General features: G+C 37.2%; 1 protein-coding gene across 1 annotated transcript in view; it reads left to right on the top strand.

Annotated features, from left to right (window-relative positions):
- The window catches only part of WWC3 (WWC family member 3), a 98,575-nt gene that overhangs the window by 45,279 nt on the left and 32,616 nt on the right, over positions 1–20,680 (top strand). The window contains exons 5-8 of the mRNA XM_063147846.1: positions 1,424–1,503; positions 7,635–7,764; positions 13,228–13,377; positions 15,417–15,490. Of these exons, the coding sequence (XP_063003916.1) occupies positions 1,424–1,503; positions 7,635–7,764; positions 13,228–13,377; positions 15,417–15,490 (434 nt within the window). The remainder of the gene's footprint in view (positions 1–1,423; positions 1,504–7,634; positions 7,765–13,227; positions 13,378–15,416; positions 15,491–20,680) is intronic.

The following is a 20,680-nucleotide window of genomic DNA, read 5'->3' as shown; positions in this document are numbered from 1 at the left end:
TGCTGACTAGTGTTTGCTTGTTTTACATACTCGAAATGTCAGGGTATTCTAAACAAGCCTTATTTATTTAAGTAATATATGAAGAAAATAAGCAAGGTTTTCACTTATGACTATCTTCCTCTCTTTCTCCTTAAACAAAATGACCTAGGATACATAGGATATTCTGTTCAAATGACTGTGTGCATAGTCATTGAGTTGTTTCAGGAAATAGAATGAAATAAGCACTATAAACCTTTTGTGTACAGGACGCATTTTCTCATTTTACTTCTGGTGGGTGTTAAAGGAGCTGGTGAGCATATAGAGTTCAGGGGCTCGTGCAGTGAATTTTGATGAGAGGGAGAGAGCTGTGCAGGATGCTGGGACTCTGACAGTGCTGGTTTGCATCCTGGTACTGATGCAAAGCCCCATGTATAGAGCTGAAGAAAAAATTAATTTTTTTATTCTCTTTTTTAAAAAATCTGTTTTGTAATGATTTTGTCATTTACTGATGTACATGTGAAAATCAAGAGTGCTCTGGGTAAATTCTAGCAAATATCCTGAGTTTGGTAGCTTCAGAAGAGAGAGCTTTTTTCTTTCCATCCCTGCCCCTCTTTGGGCTCACAGTTCAGTCTTAGCCTCACTACCACATACTGAAGCACCCCTATTCCCCTCATTTGTCTGCTGTCCCTTGCATTCTCCTCTCCCTGTTGCCTTCAGTTTTCTGTCAGCTTTGGAGGGCAAGAAGCTCTTTCTCTGCAGATCATGCTTGGCTCTTCCATGGTCTGCACAACCTACTCAGGTAACTGTTTCCATAAAACCACAAGAACAGGTTTTTGGAGACATCTTTGCTATGTCACTTTCGATTTATGCTCATTAGTTGGATCAAAATAATTGACCAGAGGGTTGAGAGGGCAGGATAATATGAAAATAACTGTGGCAAGCCAGGCTGCCATTTCTGGGAGAGAGAACAGTTCTGCTGCCAGTAATTTTGTTTTCCTGGATAGAAAAATTAACAGCATTGAGTGTTTTGTCTTTTTTAAAGTTGACTAAAGAATTTAATACAGTTGAGAGGTGTCTTTGCTACAAAAGGAGAAGAAAATTTATATGGCTTGAAACTTGCCAGCTGTTAGCATAAACTATTGGAAAAAGAAACCTTATAGAATAGGTGAGGTAATTGATACTTTGAAAGCTGGATGTTTTGACTGCTTTTTGATTGGGCCTTATGATATTTAAGAAAGTCTTCTGTTATTTTAATGCAAATTTTAATGTTATTTCTGTTATTTCTGTTATTTTAATGCAACAATTTTAAAGCAAAAAAAGAATAGAGAAATTACCACTTCCATTTCTTTAAAGTAGCTTAAGATTTTGTATTTAAAAATCAATTATTTTTATTGTGGAAATTACTCTTAGTTATTTTAATTTTTAATTATTTTGTTTTATTCAGCTCTCCAGGCTGAAACGAGAATTGGCACAGATGAAGCAGGAGTTGCAATATAAAGAAAAAGGAGTGGAAACTCTGCAAGAGTAAGTTAAGAGTTCGTGGGAGGATCTTTTTTTGGGGTTTGGGTTTATTTTTTAATTGCCTTTGAATGAATTTCATAGAAAAGTGCTGTTAAAAAATGTTAAAGGCTTTGCTTCAGACTTTCAGCTGTGATAGTGATGCAGGGTGAGAACAATATGAAAGGACAGAAGAAGAGTTAAACAGAATTGGTTGGAGTTGTCATTTTGTAGGTTCACATGCAAGAATAGCTTTATAGGCCATGTTCTTTAACTTTTCCTCAAGATATTGCCAACCTGGAATTAGATTTAAAAAAATATTTCCCAAATACTTTCTGGAGATACCTACTGCCTGGAGCACAGCCCAAAGCACCATGCTGTTGAGTTGCTTGCCCATGGCAGTACCAAGGCTTTTTGGCTGGGCACAGATCTTTTGCTAGAGGGATTTCTGTACACAACAGTGCTGCTTCTCCCTGTTACCTGATGGTCAGGCCATCTCATTCTGCACTGTATGGCTGATTTGTGCTTGTACTGTAAATCTAGTGGTCTGCGAGACCTTGGGTTGTGTTGCATGTGTGCACAATGTCTGCATGTAAAAGTGACTCCTTGTCTCCTGCCAGTAAGGAAAGGAAGCTCAGGGCAATTTGCCACTGCTCCCAGGGCAGTTAGGCAGCCCTGCTGTTTTCTGTGTGCACAGTGGTGTCAAAGGTTGTGAAATGTTGTGGTGACCCTCTCCCTGCCACTCTTCCTGCAGGCCATCTGATGGGAAGGGAGCTGCGTGCTGCCATCTGTGTGTGCTTAGTCACCTGCATATGTAGCTCACACACGGGATGCTATCCCAGTGGGATAGGGAGAGAGGTTGCCAGGCCATGAAAAAGGTGGCAGGTAAACACAGGTTGTTGTGGCTTCCAGATTCCTTCAGCAAGGCCAGTGGCTACACCAAGAGCTTGAACAGCACTTGGATCTGCCTGGGATATGTGGCTGTGCATTTAGAAACCTTGGCCTCTTTCCAGCATGCATGTGAACAAAGTGCCTAATGCAGGAGCTTCCTGAAAATGTTGTAACTGTTGCATGTCTAATGGATTTTGCAACATAAGTGTAGCAGCTGCAGAAATATTTTGAAGCTTTGGATTTATTGTGTTGGTGCTACAAAGCATGGGCTTTCACTTCAGGAATTCTGATGAAATTCCAGGGATCTTGGAGCAGTTAGGGTACTTATTTTCCAATTTTGATTGATACTATGATAACAAAACAAATTAAAGCAAGATTCTCAGATTTAGCTTTTAAAAAAGAAGGAGTGACCCATACACTTAATATTTTTGGTGTGTCTGATTTGGTTTTTTAATAACAAAATTTTCTGTTTTTTAAAAACAAGGCTCTTTTGCTTTATAGTGCATTTAGACAGAGAAAACTTGTTCAACCAAAATACCAAAAATCTTAATTGGCAGATACAATGTAATCATTTATTAATAAATGTATTTTTATTGAAGTATTTAGAGGTAGTTGGGGGAATAGATAATGTATGATATTAACTGAAAATTAGTAAAATAAATAATTCAAAGTATTTGCAGTTTCAATACACTAAGTAATATTTTAAAGATAGTCAACATATCAGTATGGTGGTGTAGATATGTAAACAGTAACAGAACAAAACCAATTTTGTCTTATGATTCTTAATAACATTTTCTTAGAGTAAGAATTACTATTCCATTTCTACTTTTTAAATTTGTTTTCCTTTTCTTGGTTATTGGGTTATTTTAATGGTATAGGTTCAATTATTTTATAAAAGGACTAACCACTTGACTAGGATGATGAAAGTATTTGAAGACCATTTGAAACTCAAGATTGTTTTAATTAGTGTAATTCATTTAAGATAGTCCAGTAAAGTAGTGCAACGTTTTGAAAAACAAAGTCTGCAAATGATTAAGAATACAAATGTTTGTCTTGGATTATAGCCCAAGTCAAGTTGCCCATGTTCCAGGATGGGGTTATAGGAGAGACATCAAGAGAGGAATTATTTTAAAGCATATATGATGATCAGTGGTCACTCTGGGTGTATAGTTTAGAAGTTCAGGTGTGACAACTCAGTGCTGCTCATTGCTGCTGTTGCTGTGGTCGCCCTCTGTCCCGTTGGTGCACTGGGTGGCACTTGTTGTGCTTGCTGGAGCTGGGGAGAACCTTTTGCCTGTGAGTTACCTGGAGCTGTGCTCTGCTCTCTGCAGTGACTTCTTCACTTGTGAAAGAGACTTGTGGTTTTGTTTTTGTTTCGTGCTTTTAAGTGTTTTTTTTATTTCCTCTTCTGGTGAGATACATGTGGTTTTTTTGGGAGTATTTTGCTTCTAGGAGGAAGTCAGCCAATTTGGAGAGTACTTAAACTAACAGCTGAAGAGAGGAGCTTCTCTCACCTCCTTGTGTAGTCAGTAGACAAATTAGCCTGAAAGCCTAACTGTGCTCTAGCCTGTCCCTGTGCAATCTCTCCCCTACCTCCTGTATTTGTTGGGAGAGAAGGGTCACTCAAGTCAAGTACCAAGGCTGAAGTAGTTTAGTTTTTCCATATCCTCAAAGTAAGTATATTGTCTGAAAAGAATTTCATTGCTCCTTCTTTAAAACAAAAATGCTGAGTTTTTTATACTCTGTTTCCCCCCTACCCTGCTTCCCTTTCCCCTTTAAAGTTTATTGCATTTCAGACATTTCCCACTTCTGTTACATTTTCTGAAGTTTTGGTCTGCGTCATTCTTCTTCCTTCTTGTGCTAAGTCAAATCTTCAAGTAACTGCCAAACTGCAAATGGCATGCATCCTGTTCAGGTTTTTTAAAGGCATGTACATCACTTTTTTTCAAGTGTAAGCCAAGAACAACATTAGGAGCCATCAGACTTGGGGCTTTACATCTGGCTGAATGTTTGCTTTGAAACTGTTACCAAAATGGCATCATGTGCAGATATTGGAACTTGCTGCCAGGTGACTCTCTGTGCAGCCTTGCTTGGTATAGCTCTCAGAGAAGAGGCAGCTTTTATGGAGAGGGCGGTTGGGTTGCTCAGTATTTCCATCATTTTATGTTGCTGTGCGATTCAAATGCCTTTGTTAAATGCAAATCTCTTACATTGACATTTTCCATGTGCAGTGTCTGCCTTGGACTGTGTTTTGTTTTCTGTTCTTTTTAATTTTAGTAAAATGGCTTAACCATCTTTGAGGAGAATGAAAAGAAAACAAAACCACAGAATGACTATAGAAGTGGGGTTTTATGAGTGGAGACATGATTGAGGGGGATTTTGATACTTCTACAACTTCAATACTGTCAGAATTCCAATATTCATAGAACTGCAGGTTTATATCAGGACTGTACTTTCTACAGTTTCATCTAAATTTGGTAATGTTATGTGTGATAAACCTTTGGACATGGGTTTGTGTTTGCCCAGTGGAGACTTTGTGGAGCTCATTGTTTAGAGCCTGCAAAGATCCCCACCCTGCAGGATGGTGCACCTTGGCCTCCACCACCTTTGCCCCAAGGTACGTCTGCTCCTGTCACAGTCCAAACTTACAGGGTTAAATATGAGCCTTTTCTGGAGCAAATTCCTTCCTCTGGCCTGGCAGCAGGGACTCAGAAGGAGGAGCAGTTCCTTCTCCCCTGTGTTTTCAGTGACCCCACTGCTCCCCGGCAGGAATTCTGGAGGAAGAAGGCGTTTAGCAACAAAGGAAATGAAAACTTGGCCAGTTGGCCAGGAGAGCAGAGTGAATGCTGTGAGAAGTTGGGAGTGACAAGGAATTAGGACTGGCTAAACAATTTGTAGCTACAGACTAATTTAGAGGTTAGGAGATCTGACAAAAACTTAAAAATTAGATTTTTGCTGAAGTACAGGCCTGTGCTTTGGTGGAGGAAAATGGAGGAACATGGAATCTGCCCCATAGGACTGAAACAATGGCCAAACATTAGTAGTCTGTGTATCCTAGAAACATCTTCATATCTTTACAGTCTTGCATGTTAGTTGAATATTCTTGCTATGCTTACAAAGGTCTGATCTGTATTTTTAGCATGTTATTTTCCATTAATGAAATGGAAGACTCCTGTTAACTCTATGGCTTTCAGAAATAGAACTTTATGAAAAAAGGGAAAAGAATTATTAGACAATAAATAACAGGTAATTTTGTAAGCTACTTTAGTCAGTTTGGGTTGCCAGCAATACCGATTTAAGCCTAAATATTTTTGGCAGTAGGAACTTCTCCAATTCTGTCCTTAAACAAATATCAATTCATAAGCTGGGCTCCAAAGTGGCGTCCAGGAACATGAATATGTGGATAACTGGACAGAAATCTGGTTGAAATTAAATAATTTCCTTTTCCTGAAATGCCACCTTAGTCCTGGCAAACAGTATAATGAGCAGTTGTGTTGAAGGCATTTTCATGTCTAATATTTGAATATAGTTCCTAACATTACAGTTACCTTCATATAAAAATGTATTATCTTTTTAACGTGACTTTTAGTGACTTGGATTAGTTGTTTTATCTGCTCAGGATTTCAGATAAACTTAGTGAAGACCCAACATTTTGAAAACAAAAACAAACAAACCCCCAGCTTTAATACACATGACATTTAAGTCCTTTCTTGTTCTTGAACCTCTATTCATAAAAGATTATATGTTTTCTCATGTAATTTGGGGAAATTTGTGTTCAAAGAAAAATCTTGAGAATCAGACTTTTGTGTTGTCTCCAAAAAGAATAACTGTCAGAAAAAAACAAAACCAAATTAAAACTGTAAAAATCAACCTGTTTTTTTCTAAATATTTTGAGCTACACAATAAAACCACAGGATTTTCATTTACTCCTTTTGATTTTTCATTTTAAAGTTTTAATTTTAAAACAAGTAATCAGGTGTAAGGGGAATTGCACTGCTTGTGTTTTAACTGGCAGAACATGCTGAGAGACTTTCGTTGACACTCTTAGTTTAATGTAATAGTTATCTTGAAACTTGTTAGTTAGCTTCAATATTTTAAATAGAGTTTGGGTATTCTTCTGTATGCATGGCATGCCCTCTCCTACTGCATCTTTTGTAGATTGATGTCCTTTGTCATGAACAATGTGTGTTTTTTCCTCAATTCTGTTAACCTGATGTACCTTTTCCTGAAGCTATTTTTTCTTAGCATTGGCCCAAAGACCTTGAAACTTACCACATTTTCTCTATACACATTCTTTTCATGATAGATTAACAGGAAAATGTAGTTTTCCATATTTTAACAGGAACTTCACATGATTTGCAATAGTTGCTGTAAATACAACTTGTTAAAACTCCATAGCCATTTGTTGTAAATCCAAGACCAAATAGTTCTTCTGATAAGTTCTCTATAGTCTCTTGTCTTATTCTTTATCTATAAATCAAAGCAAATTAACAAGATGATAACACTGGACTAGTCTTCTGCCTCCTGATATGTTGTCCTTTACTATTGTGGAATGTTGGAAAAAAGGTTTAAAACTCAGCCAGTGGATGTTCCATTTGAGTGATTTTAATATGTCAAGATGGAAACATTAGTATTACTTCAGTCTTATGTCATAGCTTGTGCTCTTGCTTCTTGCTCAAAGGTGTAAAATCTTCTGGGATGTTCCCATATCATGTTTTTCAGTGCAGAATGATAATGTCTTATAGATATCTTATGGAAAAGGTAGTTAAATAGGCCTATAATGGCAGGATAGCATTTGCAATAAAATTTTAGGCATTAAAATTTTCTTCCTGAGAAAATTTAAATGCATTTGTTAGAAACTTCTAAAGCAAGATCAAGTAGAAGCCCTGGAAGAGATACTGCAATATGTGATGCTGCATGAAAAATACAACAGCCAGACCGCTCAACCTTTTGAGTTATAACCATCTAGGTTAGTTTTAGGTTAATTTTGCTTTTGGTGCATGAAATCACCCACAGACGTTGCTCATAAGTAAGCTCTGCACTAGGATATTAAACCCAGGAAATTTGTTGCTTCTGCAGAACCTGGGTAGATAATTGCTTTGCTTTGTCTTTAGAGTGGTCTTGGCACTGAGTGCTGTGTTAATTCCAAGTAGGGTATCATTTTATTCCTGGAAATGAAGTGGTACATGAATAAACAAGGTCTTAGAAAGCCCATGTGCTTTCTAATGATGTGAAAATTCCTAAATTTGTCTTAATATTTTCAACAGGATTGATCGTAAGATGTCAAATGCTCATACAAATTACAGACTGGATGAAGCACAAGCTATCATGAGTGAACTTCGAAGCATAAAGAAAGCTATATGCACAGGTGAAAAAGAAAGGCAGGACCTTATGCAGGTAAAAAATATGCTGCTGAACTACTAAATAGTAGTAACCTACCTCTGTTTTCTTGCTTGGGGTTGCATTGGGTTTACTGAGTTTAAGTAAGAAAGTAGGATGGCCTAAACTGATTTTTCTGTTTGATAATTACCAACAACAAGCAGTTCAAAAATGGTAAGTGGTCATTGTCTATACTGCGAGCACAGGACTTCATATGCATTTTATATTTTTGTCTAAATTTTCATTTAGCTCAGTGTTTCATTGAACATACCTTTAAATTGCTGCTGTTAGTTGCTATGTAGTAATTACATGGTATTAAGAAAAAGCCTTTGAGATTTGTGGTAGTTGTTTTTCATTTTATTTTATGTCTCTTTGCATTACCTATAATGAAATAGGATTGAGAGTTCATGTGCTAAAATGTTTTGTCCTTGTGTCAACCATGTTTTTCCCTTTGTATGTATTTACCCACACTAGATCTCTGTCACTGTCACACTTTTTGCTCCAAGCTCTCAAGTTTGCGAGTATATCAAGGCTCTTGTTAGTTTCAAAATGGTCTCACAAAACCTTCAAATAGTATGAATAAATGCAATGTATATGCAAGCATGAAATTGATGAATTAGAGCATGAGGATTCAAGGGGGGAGATACAAACCTAAGTAGTGGAACTTCTGAGTGGTTTCTGTGCTCTGCCTCAAACTCCCAGTTGTGTGTTTGTTATTAATGTGATAAGAGCTTGATCAAAGAACAATAACCCTCTGCCACCAAGGGATTTCAGTGCAGACCTGCCGGAATATGCTGCATATACAGAGAGGTGATAAGGACAGTTCTCTTCACCCAGTCTTGAAGCATTTGTTTGGAAGAGGGCATCTTTGTTACCTAAAGTTATGGAACCATACAAATTACCATTGCTATGTAAATGTTTTTTTTTTCAGTTTTTTCTGCAGTAGTGTTTTTCGGGTTTTTTTTTCTTTTCAGTTGTTAAATGATATAGGAAATTTATAATCTACATATTATGAATTTCCATAGTTATGCAATTATTAAGTCTCCAGTGCATTACACAAAGATCATCTGATGGACCACAGATCCCTTGTTCAAGTAGACAGAACACTGAAGTCACTATGAAAAGTTTCTGCCTTGGCAACTTTCAGCATACTTGTTATTTTGGGCTGGCCAAGTTTTAAAGTGATTCTCAGTGTTCCATGTGCCTAGCTAGCAAGAAGTGATTAGAAAGACAGTTCTTCATGGATGCAATAACACACATTTTAGGAAACTAACTGGTAATATTAGGACTTATGTGTGAGATCTTGGAGCAGTTTAACTACTGGCCTTGTTTTTACTTCCCCAGTAGATTTTTTTTACCTCTTTTCCTTACGTTTTCTGCCCTCAGTGGCAGTAAATCCAGCTGTAAACATTCAGATGCTTTGAAAATCATATTTGGTAAACCAACTTTAAATGTGCTTGCAGTTTCTTTAAATAGTGTTGTGGTAGTTAGAACTCTAGGATCAATGATTGGGAAGTGCTGGCAGGACCAGAATGTCGAGGTTGTACAAAACAAAAGCAAAAATGAAAGTGTTACATCCTTCTTCATGGCTTTGTGTGATGTACAGGAAATATGAGTCTAGAAAGTATCTTTTGTAAAGTAGGTGCAATCTTTTCTGATGGAATCCAATATTACAGCATTAGAGTATATGCAGTCCAGGAGAATGTAGAAAACAGTTGTTCCACACAAGTGTAGCATGCAAAACATTTCTTCATGTTTTGTTATAATGGCTATACAGAATTAAATGTCATAATTTACAAGGTCTGTATTTGTAAAAAGGGTGTAATTTTGCCAGCTTACTGTGCTCTGCAAAAATACCCAGCTCTCTTTTTAAATTTTGACCAAAAAAAATTACTTTTGGTATCACCGAAGTAATCTGTGCTATGCCTTTTAATAACTATTGAATATTATTGTCGTAGGTTTAGTTAGCTATGTCAAATAAGTACAAGTCTGTTTTAAATGTCTTCCTAATAAGTTCAGAATTCAATTTTTATTTTCCTATTAATATTGGATTTGTACTGTCCTTGAAAACACTACATTTTAAAGCTGTTGTTGTTCAGAAAAACTTTCTTAGGAAATCTTTTTTAGTTTTAAATTTGTTAATAGATGTTTTAAAAGTACCGTGTAAAAAATATGGGGTTTTATTTCAGAGAAGGGAAGCGGACTGTTTCTCACAACTTTTTAATTTAGATCTGGCCAGTGTAAGCAACAGAACTAAACATAGTAGAAGTGACTCAGTCTTGTGTAGGTGCTTGGAAAATTGTAACTGTTGTAGAAGTATGATAATTGGTTTAGTTGTGTGGGTGACGGTGGTCTGATTTAAATTGGATGCTGTGATTACAAATAAAGCAAAACATGCAGTGCTACTGCTCAAAAAAAGTGGGCAGACTTCTTATATAAGGTTGAATAATAAAGGTGTATGGTTAGGTTCCTGAAAGCAGCATGTTTATTTCTCCTCCCCCATCTCTTTCTTAATTTTGTTTCTGTTCAGTATGTGTATGCTTTTAAAATGTCGTCCTTGGAGAGCAATGGACTTTGGTTTTTTGTGGGGTTTTTATTTCTTCTTTTTTCTTTTCACTTTGTTACCAGATAAATTGGCTAAATAGGTTAGATAGGAAGTGCACTGAAATTGTGCAGAGTGCTCCCAAATCAACAGATAATGGTGAAATGACAGTGCTCATTTCTCTGTTTTTGGGTAAGTCTGGGCTGGTGTGCCTAGAACTTCACATTAACAGGAGGCTTATTGGACTGTTTCTGTGGGATTGCCATAAACAATCCTTAAACTCCAGATGAAAGATGGATTCCTCTGTGTAGCTGGGGAGGAAATTACTCCTACTGTTTATAATAAGAATTATAAATTGTTTCTATCTAAAAATGTGCTAACTCTGGTTGTAATTTTCCATGTTAGGGTTGCTGGTGCCTGTTTTCACTCATCCAGCTAGAAGGACTTAAAGCATTTATGCTTGCCCTAGGGCATTGTCATCCGTGCATGTAGATGTAAGTTAAAGTGATGCTGCTTGGTGATTGCCACCTGTCAAATGTTTCCTAATTTCTAAGTAGGGGCCAGGATTCAGCAACTGTGCCTGGATAGGAAGCCTGGCCAGCAGCCAAGTGGCCCTTCATTACCTGCCAGGGAGAATGCTTGAGGGCATCAGGAGCATACCAGGAGTTCATAAAGTAGCTGAAATACAGGCAAAAATTTAGACTTAAGTTCTAGCATCAGGATCTGTGGTATTGCACATACCTGTAATGTAATATGTGTTAGCTAAAGGTGGCAGATGGAACATAACTTGTTAGGAGAAACTTCAGGCATTCTGAATCCTGAGTTTTTGTTGATGCAACTGGCCATGCTTTACTGGGAAGAGGCTGTGATCTGAATTTATTGTTTCCATGTTACAAACCCATTAGAGATCCCTCTTGATCCTCCATACAGCAGGGAGTCTTGACAGGACTGGATGATTTCCAGTGAGTTTTGAAGAAGAGAGTTAGACAGGAGTCTACAGTTTTCATAAAGTAAGAGTTGTGGGGTTTTTCCCACATTGTGGAGCAGTTCCTTTCTTAAGGATAAAGAGACACTAGCTAGGGATCTCTTGGCAGTGTAGCTTGAAATTGAATTTGCAGTTTCAGGCTGAGAAGAAAATATGGTTTTTATCCTTCATACTAAAATGGCTTATTTCAGCTGGGAGGTGGCAGAAGAGTTGGCTTTTTTGGTGGACCCAAGACAAGTTAAGCTTCTGGAGGCAAGTGGCAGTAGCCTTGTCCTAGTGCCAGCACATCTGGCATTGCTCTGTGCTGTATTCTCTCCTTGCCAATGTGAAATCCCAGCCCCTCTCAGACCTGTAGAGAGCAGGCAGAGATTGAAGAGGGAGCAGCACAAGCTGTCCCATACCTGGCATGAACCACATGCCATTCCCTAATAGGAGGGAAACAGAGTGTGTGATGTAAAGGGCTGTCAGGGAGGAACACAGGGCCCCACGCTTGTGGCTGGGGTGCCCACTTACTCACTCATCCTGTATCAGGCTGGGTGTTCTCCCTCTTTTTCATCTCTGGTGGAGGCTGGCCTGAGAGAGGGGCTGGTATATGAGAGCAAAGTGAATGGACCATGCATGATGGAGGCCATCAGAAAAAGCTGCTTTGCTGGCCAGTTCCAGGCCTGCTGCAGTTCCATAATCCTGGGTGCTTCCTAGGCTCTCAAAACAGATGCCTTCAGCATGGCCTTGGTCTTCTTGTCAGTAGCAAAGAGTTGCTATTACACAGGTTCATTTCTAGACTCTACTAATTGAATTTGATGTAAGAAAAAGCAGCATTGCTGTGTTACCGTTTTTAAACTACACTTCGAAGACTGAGAAATCTTCTAATAATTGGTTATGGACAGTAACCTTGGTTTGTTGCAAATCACTGGTAGTCAGAGCCACTGAAATTCCTGAGGACCACCCTTTTCCCAGTGCAATGCCCCTGACTCTGTAATTCAGACACTAGAGTAAGCAGTTTTAGTAAGTTTTTTATGTGTATTTTTTGAACTAAATTTTTTATTGTGTTATGATTTATAAATTACTACAGATTTTCAAATTTCTGATAAATTTTTTACCCCACATTTTTATTGTCCTTTTTCCTGTGAAGGATGGGTGAGAGGACAGAATGTTTTTCATTTTTGTGTGATGTGTAATGCTTAGGATCTCTGTCATAAATGACAGCTGGTGATTTTGTTACTAATACTACATTATCTTTAATTTTTGAACAAGAGAGAATGCAAAATGAGAAAGTAAAAGTGATACTAACAATTTTGTTTAAAAGCCTGTCAACCAAGCTTATATTGTCAAAAAAGTTTTGTTATTTTGTGAGATTCTGTCATATTCCCCTTTCCCCTCAAAGACTGATGTTTCTGCTTTACTCTGACAGTTTGTGTCATTGTCTAGACATTTCAGCGATGTCCCTTGCTTAACCCAAAGTGTAAAATATCTCTTAACTATGTGAACCCTGGCTAAGAGAGCACAGGGATGCTATCAGCTGTCATAAAAGTGCAATCAATACAAGGTATTCATCAAGTTGGATGAGATAACAGTAGTGACTAAGGAATGTAACCTGTGCAGAAGATGGCAAAAGGGCAGGTGAATCACATTTGTCTTCCCTATCTGCTAATGTGAAGTTGACAGCTGCTAGATTTAAAGAGCTGCAAGCCATACAGAAGGTAACACATTCCCAGATCTAAAACAAATAATAAAAAGTCTGCTTATTGTTACATGTGTCTTTTAAAAGGAGAGGTTTATTTCAAAGCAAACCTTTTGCATGCTGGTAGCACAACAATGAATTTTACTTTCTGTAAATAGCTCTGTATAGGCAGGCCACCAGTCTTTTTAAACAATTAAATTTTTTTTTTTCTGTTATTAAAAAGTCTTATAAGAACATTTTTTCTAATAATTTAAAATATGTCTTCTCCTTTAGAGCCTGGCCAAATTAACAGATGGATTCAGGAATAGCTGTTGTATTACAGATTCCCTGCAGGATCTCCAGCACAATTCCAGTTCACTCAGTGACTCCTGTTTACCTCAACAACACTGTGATGCTTGTTCTCAGACTGACATCACTGGAGAGGTATGTGAGTGTTCCTATGTGAAACATTTGCTGTACAAAATTAGCTGCTTTTGAGCTCCAGTGATACAGTGTTACTTACACTGTTAATTAAAGATGTGTTGGCTGGAGCAGAAGGAAAAATCCGAAGCGTTACTGCTGCTGAGGGAGTTGCACTTGCTTGTTGTTTCCACTGTGTGCAAGCTATGGGCTTGGGGGTTCTGCTGCTGCAGCATGGCAGAAGGATGCAGGGGCATGCTCGTGGGCAGTGACTGGTAAAGGCAGCTCCTGGACTCAGCCAGCCCAGCAGAACCCATACTGCATTGCCTCTTTGGTGACTGCAGGTTCATCTTGGACTAACAGCTCTTGCTTAGGTGTTCATGGACCTCTTCTCTTCATATTCCCAGCTCTGAATTACTGATACTTGTAATAAGGCAGGAAGGAAGAAAATCCTTTAGCCATCTTGAAGTTGCAGTAGAGACATGATTTTGCATGAGATGCTTGCATTGGGATAGTAGTAATAGCTTTGTATTTTTTTTTAATTTTATTTTTTATATCTTGTTTTTATCATATGCATATTCATTGTTCATATGTATTGAAGATGTCTAGTAGATCTCTACTCCTTTCCTCTGTCTAAGACAAGGAAAGTATTTTTTATTCTCAAAGTATTTTTCTTAATCAACAAAATTTATGATGTAGTCTATTACACCTTTGTGCTCAAATATGCCTTTAAATATGGTATTTGAGGAGAACATACTGGCATTCCTTGGAAATTGTTCTATCTGAATGAAATTGTGTACTCCAAATAACATTCAGTAAAAATTCAGCGTGCACTAGTACCATGGCAACCCAGTTGTTAGTCAGTAATAAAACATATGCCTCTGTGGAGGACTGACACCAAAGCAAGAAGGCAACTTGTTTGTAGTTTGTTTGTACGGTAGTTTAGATGGTACTTTACATTTAGTTAGAAATCATCTCTTTGTTGGCTTTACCATCCTATTTCTCACCTATTATAATCCTCCTTCACTGCTGGCTGGTTGTCCGATTGGAAGTCTCCAGAAGGTCCCTACAGAAGAGGAAATCTTGTTTTTGAGAAAACTGAGCTAATGCTTATGTGTGTTTCAGGGTGTTAGGCAGATGGTGCCTTCGGGGTGTAATTTTTCAGATGGGCCATGGATGGGATTATTGAATTCTGAAACAAATTACCAAAAGGAACACAGGAGCATTTTCTCATTTGCAGTACACAATCCAAGACAACTACACTGTAGAAATTATGTTTATCAGGTGTAGGCTTTTGGTAAGGGAAACAAAAATACATAATTACCTGAATATTTTCAGGGAACTATTGTTAGCGCCATGTAAGTAGAAAAAAGGTGGAGTTTTTACCCATGGGTTGATGGACACAGAAAAAGCAGCAGCGAGAGGAGAACTCTGGAGTTGCAGCAATGCTCTTGTGTAGTTTAGGTTTTAACTATTAGACCATTCACAAACTTCTGAGGAGGGAAGTGCTAATGCCCTAAAATAATAAATTGCTGTAGAAACACTATGCAGTAGGAGTTGCAACATAAATACACATTCTACAACTGCTTCAAGGATCAGGTGGATTTTTTTGTACTTATGTTTAAAATGCACTAATGTTGTAGGTGCTGGGTAACACAGTACAGGGAGTGTAATCTGAATTGCTTCTAATAAAAGTATTCATAAAATAGCCATATAAAATAGCAGAATATTTCAATTAAAACACTCTTTGCCTTGTAGACTTGGATAAAGTTGAAATGATTTGACCATTTATCAATGATTCAATTTGCTAACCCTTGATTTCCAGGTTAATAATTTATTGAAAGGGCTTATTTATCTTCTCTGCTTTTAGCAAGAAATTAGTTTTGCATTTCTAAGGCATAAAATTGATTTTTTATTATGTTACTAGTAAAGGATAGAGGTTTCTTTAGTGAATCCAGTAAGGAAGACTAATATATCCCTTTCATTATTGTGATGAGAGTGTTTTCAACTTGTTTCTTTCTTTCTTTCTTTTTCCTCCTCTCTGTGCTATTCAACTCTGCAAGTTTGGATTTGATGACAAAACAAGACTTGTAGACAAAGTAAGGCTGAACTGGCAATATGAAGAGGCCAAGAAAAGGTAATTAAAGATAAATCTATTGGGTTTTATATTTACTTTTGCGATTAAAGTTTTCAAAGTAGAACTGGACCCAGCCTCCTAGCTGAAATGTCTTTGGGAAGACTAATTTGCTCCCTGTTGAGTAGTTCACAGATAATGAAAGCTTAGGTAAATATAAGACTTTATCATCAGATTATTATATTTGTTTGCAGAGATAAAGCTAAATGTCACCCCTGTTCTATACTTGTATAAACACAAAATTGTAGTGGTTCAATTAAACTGTTTTACATTTTTTCACCCTCTTTCTCAAACCTAGATATAAACAGTCTTTAAATTTACACTTATCAGTCTGGTCTGTCAGGATACCCAAAGCCTTGCATACCTGTGTCTTAAGTTCAGTGTATGGAAGGCATGAAGAAGAAAGAATGCTGAACTTCCTGTGAGATAAATGAAGATGTTCAGAGCAGAGCAGAAGGGTACATAAAAATAAATGTTGAAATTGGAAAAAAATTCTGATAAAAATGATAAAAAGTATTACTTTAAATAGATTGGTTCTTCAATAAGTCCTACAGTCTAAATGCTTATTGTAAGTATTTCTCTTGTGGAGGCCAGTCTTGCAGTGTTTTTTCATTTAGTTTATTGAAATTTTAAAAGTACAATCTACTTAAATAATTTAGCAGGTCTCATTGAACCTCACTGTTTTCAACCTATTTGCCACATATTCAGGACAGTAGTGTGGGTGCAGGTGATTTACTTAAAGTCAGTAAATTAATGTACTTATGATTATTTTGATTTGTGCTGGTAGAATATTCTATTACTTAATTTGACTGACACTTAAAAGATTCAATATGGTTAACTTCAAAAACCGTAGTTTTAAGATTTGTATAAATTAGGATTTCTTTTTCTTTTTAATGTGTTCTATTCTATCATTTTTTTACATTTCTCAGAACAAGAAATAGAAAAATAAGTTAAATTCTTTTGCCTCTGTTTTTCATATCACAGTGACTTTTTCTTTAGGGGCATCTGTAATGCTGTCACATGTCTTGGCAAGAATTGGAAGTTTATAGGCAGTACACCATTTTGTTGTTCTTGGAAAATTTACCCACATCTGGACACAATGCAGGTTTCAAAAAATTAAGTTGGTACAAGCAAGTTAGGTAAACACAGCTAAATCTTCAGGATTTGTAACTTGAATGGAAGTCTGTGTCATACATACTGTGTGTAAATACCAGTGACTATTACCTAATAAAATTAAATAATTGGGGGAAAAAAGAACAAAACAAAATGTTTCTGTGTCCTGTGTTTGCTCACAGGCTAAATTAGCACTTAATAGTCCAGTGATAATTTAGCAACTTAGAGTTGCTAAAAGAAGAATGATGGAATTTAGTTTTATACTGTTCAGTTTAACAGAGCCACTGATGCTGTGAAGATTGTATTAAAATATTTTTAGTTCAGCTTCCTGACATAGCTTTTCCATGTTTTTTAAAACAATTATCTTCTTGTTTGTTTATGACAGGGAAAAGATGGAGTGGTGTTTTTTTGAAGGGGGTAAAGAGGTGTTGGGGTTTTATGGGTTAATTTTTTTTTAGTAGCAAAGCATTTCTCAGCTGGAAATGCCGAACATTTGTTTCTGCATGGAATGCAGTATTTCTGAACATCAGAAGTGAGCTGGTGTTTGATCTTAATTAAGTGTAGAAAATCTGGGTAACTAAGCTTCCAACTAGAGAATGGTGATTGCAGAAAGAGTAGTTTTGCTTTCCCAGGATAGCAGCTCTGACAATGGTCTGTTATTTGGCAAAAGCATGTTAGTTGCTTTAAAAGAGTAGCCTTATTCTGCCCAGTATGTTGTACGGAAGTAATCAGCTTTCAGCTTTTGAGTGGAACTGCACAAAGCTCATTGCCCCTACCAGTTATCTCTGTGGTTGCATTCTTCATTTATCATGCATTCCTTCCCCTTAGCTTGCTGGCATTTCTGTAGGGCTTTTGTCTCTACTAAATATCTTTGTGTTCATTCTCCCTTGGCTGGTGAAATATCTACTGTTACTGCACAGTGTGGGTGACGGAATGTGCTGCCATGGATTAAATCTACAAAGTAGAAAATTAAAATGCTACAGTATGTCACAACTGTAAGGCAGTATATTGTCACTGCTTGCTTGTCAAGTGGGTGTTGAAACATACAGCAAATAAGTACAACTGACACACTTTTAATGGGAGACTTAAAATGCACTGTAGTAGACAAGTATGTCCTTTCCCTGAAAGGAAAGCAGGAAAAAAGCTCTACAAACTGAAGGACAGAGTGCTGCATTTTAGTTGCTCTTGTCAATTTGGCCATATATAAGCAGAATATTTGCCTGATGTAAAGTCTTTAAAAATTAAAATATTCTCTGTATATGGAGTTTAAGCAAGGAAATGCAGGGATTTTTGTATGAACTATCTTGAGAAATTCAGGAGATGAGACCCAGTGATTGCAGAAGAGTTGTCTTGCACTCCCAAAATATCCTTCCTCCCTTATAAAGGATAGTTTTATTTTAATTCCTCCTTCAAAATTCTCACTGACTGCTGAATGGTTTGGCCTTTGCATAAATTAAGACATTCACATAGCTTATTTTACCCTCCATCACTTTCCCACTGGAAGGAAGTTGGATGATTTGCAATTTAATTTTTCCCATGGGTATTTCAGATGTTGTACACTGTGGGTTCTGACATTTCCAGCACGCTGGGGAAGAGATCCTCTCCCCTGTTTCTGATCCAGGCTCTTGGACGAGTTTTGTAAATTCTGTTTTTTAACTCACCAATCGTGCTGAAAGGAGGCTCAATCACTTTTCTTCCGCTCTGTACTCTTCCCCCTCTCCCATTATTTCTAAATAAACTGTACCTTATTTCCATGAAATTTCTCCTCTCAGATCTGCCAGTGTGGCCCTCCAGAGAAGCAGGAGGGGGAGGGAGGACGGTCTTTTTGAACAGACAGCCCCAAGCTGCCTGGATAAATACTGTTTTTAGTTTCAGTTGCTATTTCAGTGAGACCACCTCTCATGAAAGCATTTGCACAGTGGAAAATCTACTCCTCAAGCACTTTTCTGAATATATTGCTTCATAGCACGAGAAATCAAAAGCAAATTTGTTTTTCTTTGATAACTCTTAAGTTGTGCTGTTCAGTAGAATGACTACATGAAGTATATTAGCAAATATTCATGAAATGTCATTGCTGCAGTGCCTCATATCCCATGAGGTGTGTTAATTGGTAGATGAAAAATTATCCCTCCAATAAGAAGCAACAAAAATTTTAGCTGTAGGGGTTTTTTGTTTGTGGTTTTTTTTTTTTTTTTTTTTTTTTAATCCAGTCTGATGGTAGCTAACTTTAATGAAATAAAAATACATTGAAACAACTTCAGCCAGCCTACCTAGTTTGGGTAATATTTATTTGTATCTTCTGTGAACTTGAATTCAAAGATGTTATTTTTCCATTCATTTCATAGAGGCATGCAGTGGATGTCAAGAGATTTATATTAGCCTTGGAAAAAACCTCTTCCTCAGATATGCATAATATTTCTACAGTTGTCTTTAAGGATGTTACTTCTTTCTGATCAGTATAGTTTGTTGCAAACTTGTCTCATTTTGAAAATTAAATTTCAGTTCGACCTTTAAAATCACTAGCATAAGCAGAAGTGTGTCAGTGCAATTTGTGCTTTTAGTGACAAAGTACCTGTTTGGATATTGATAGCAACATTCCAGTACTAATACAATAACATAGTCAAGTAGTTTCCTTTTAAAATTTATCTTGTATAGGCAGGTTTCAAGGTTTAATTACTGAATCTCTAGTGAAATTCAGTGGATTTGTATGCTTTATTCTGCTGAACAAATCTGAAAATCTGACTTAGGATGAAGTAATTTTTTTGATGGCACATAAATACCTGACTCTGCCAAACTTAAATCTCCCAGTGTTGGTTTTTAAACATAAAACATTTCCTTTGGGTTACAATGGGAGCTTAGACATGCTTTTGCATTTCTTTAAAGTTTTGTACTACTTCACCTGTGCATTTGGGAAAACTTGCTTTTAGCAGATTTTTGCAATTTTTCTAAAAGCTGCAAAATGCCAGTTGACTCTAATGGCTTAATGAATTTCTTAAGCCAGTTTAAGACCTTGTTGTTATTGAATGAACTGGGTTGTCAGGAAGGCTGGGTATTGTACACAGCCATACTCTTGTTGTCTGCCAAAGCTACAGTGGCACATACTTGCAGGAACAGCCAAAATAGACACAGTGGAGAAATGTTGTGAGCATTTGGCCGAGTTCCCCAGCTTCTTGTTCTTTCCATTTCTTTCTTTGTCTTTCTCTAGTGTTCCCCTCTTTGGATATAAATCATAATCCACACTCAAGAGGGTCACTAAATATCAGAAATTACCAAGTTCTTACACACTTCATTACGTGTCTTCAGTCCCACAGCCACCTCCTTTGGGCATTGCATGTGGGAGATATTCCCTGTTTCCTGAAGTGTCAGAGAACTGGGTCCAGTTATAAGCCTAGGGAAAAGAGTAAGCCAGGCTGATTTATGTGATCTTAGCCACTGTTTTCTTTCAAATAGGAACTAGAATATTTTCTTTATTTTGTCCCCACTGGTCTTCCCATACCACAAGTAACAAAGGCCTCAGTTCTAGAGTGGTATGGTATGTCAGCCAAAAGCCTAGGCTTTTAAGTGTAGAGGAGTGTTGTTGGGTTTCCTTTCTTCTCCTTGTAAAATTCAAACCATGGTAAGTTTGAAGAACAAATGCCAGCTGTAGGATACCCATAATTTGTCCATTTTATGAGCATGAGTTAATACCTTTGAATTGGTTCAGAGTATTTCCCTCCCCAAGACACCTGTCTTGTTTATAGTCTGAGTAAGAATCTAACATGGGGTAAATTGTAATTGTAAATCACTCATCTCACAATGAGTGATTTTTACTCACTTCTTATGCTCTATTTAATAAATAACCTCTTGAGCTCAGCAATATAAGTTCATTAGTGCTGGGTTCAGATACCACCCTTGAAAGTGATTTTCTGGACATTAACAAAATCTTTAAGGTTCCCCAGGTATTTTCAGTGATAGAAGGGTTGCCTCGTTTTGTCAGGGGGAGAGGGAGCTGTCTAGAGCTATAATGATTCAGACATGCTACTAAATTTAATTAAATTATGTCTAATTCAATTTTGGAAATACATGCCTTTTTTCCCCCTG

The sequence above is a fragment of the Melospiza melodia genome, chromosome 2 (assembly GCF_035770615.1).
Source record: "Melospiza melodia melodia isolate bMelMel2 chromosome 2, bMelMel2.pri, whole genome shotgun sequence".
Lineage (NCBI taxonomy): Eukaryota > Metazoa > Chordata > Aves > Passeriformes > Passerellidae > Melospiza > Melospiza melodia.
The sequence above is the reverse complement of the archived record's forward strand: the minus strand, read 5'-3'. Positions and strand labels throughout refer to the sequence as shown.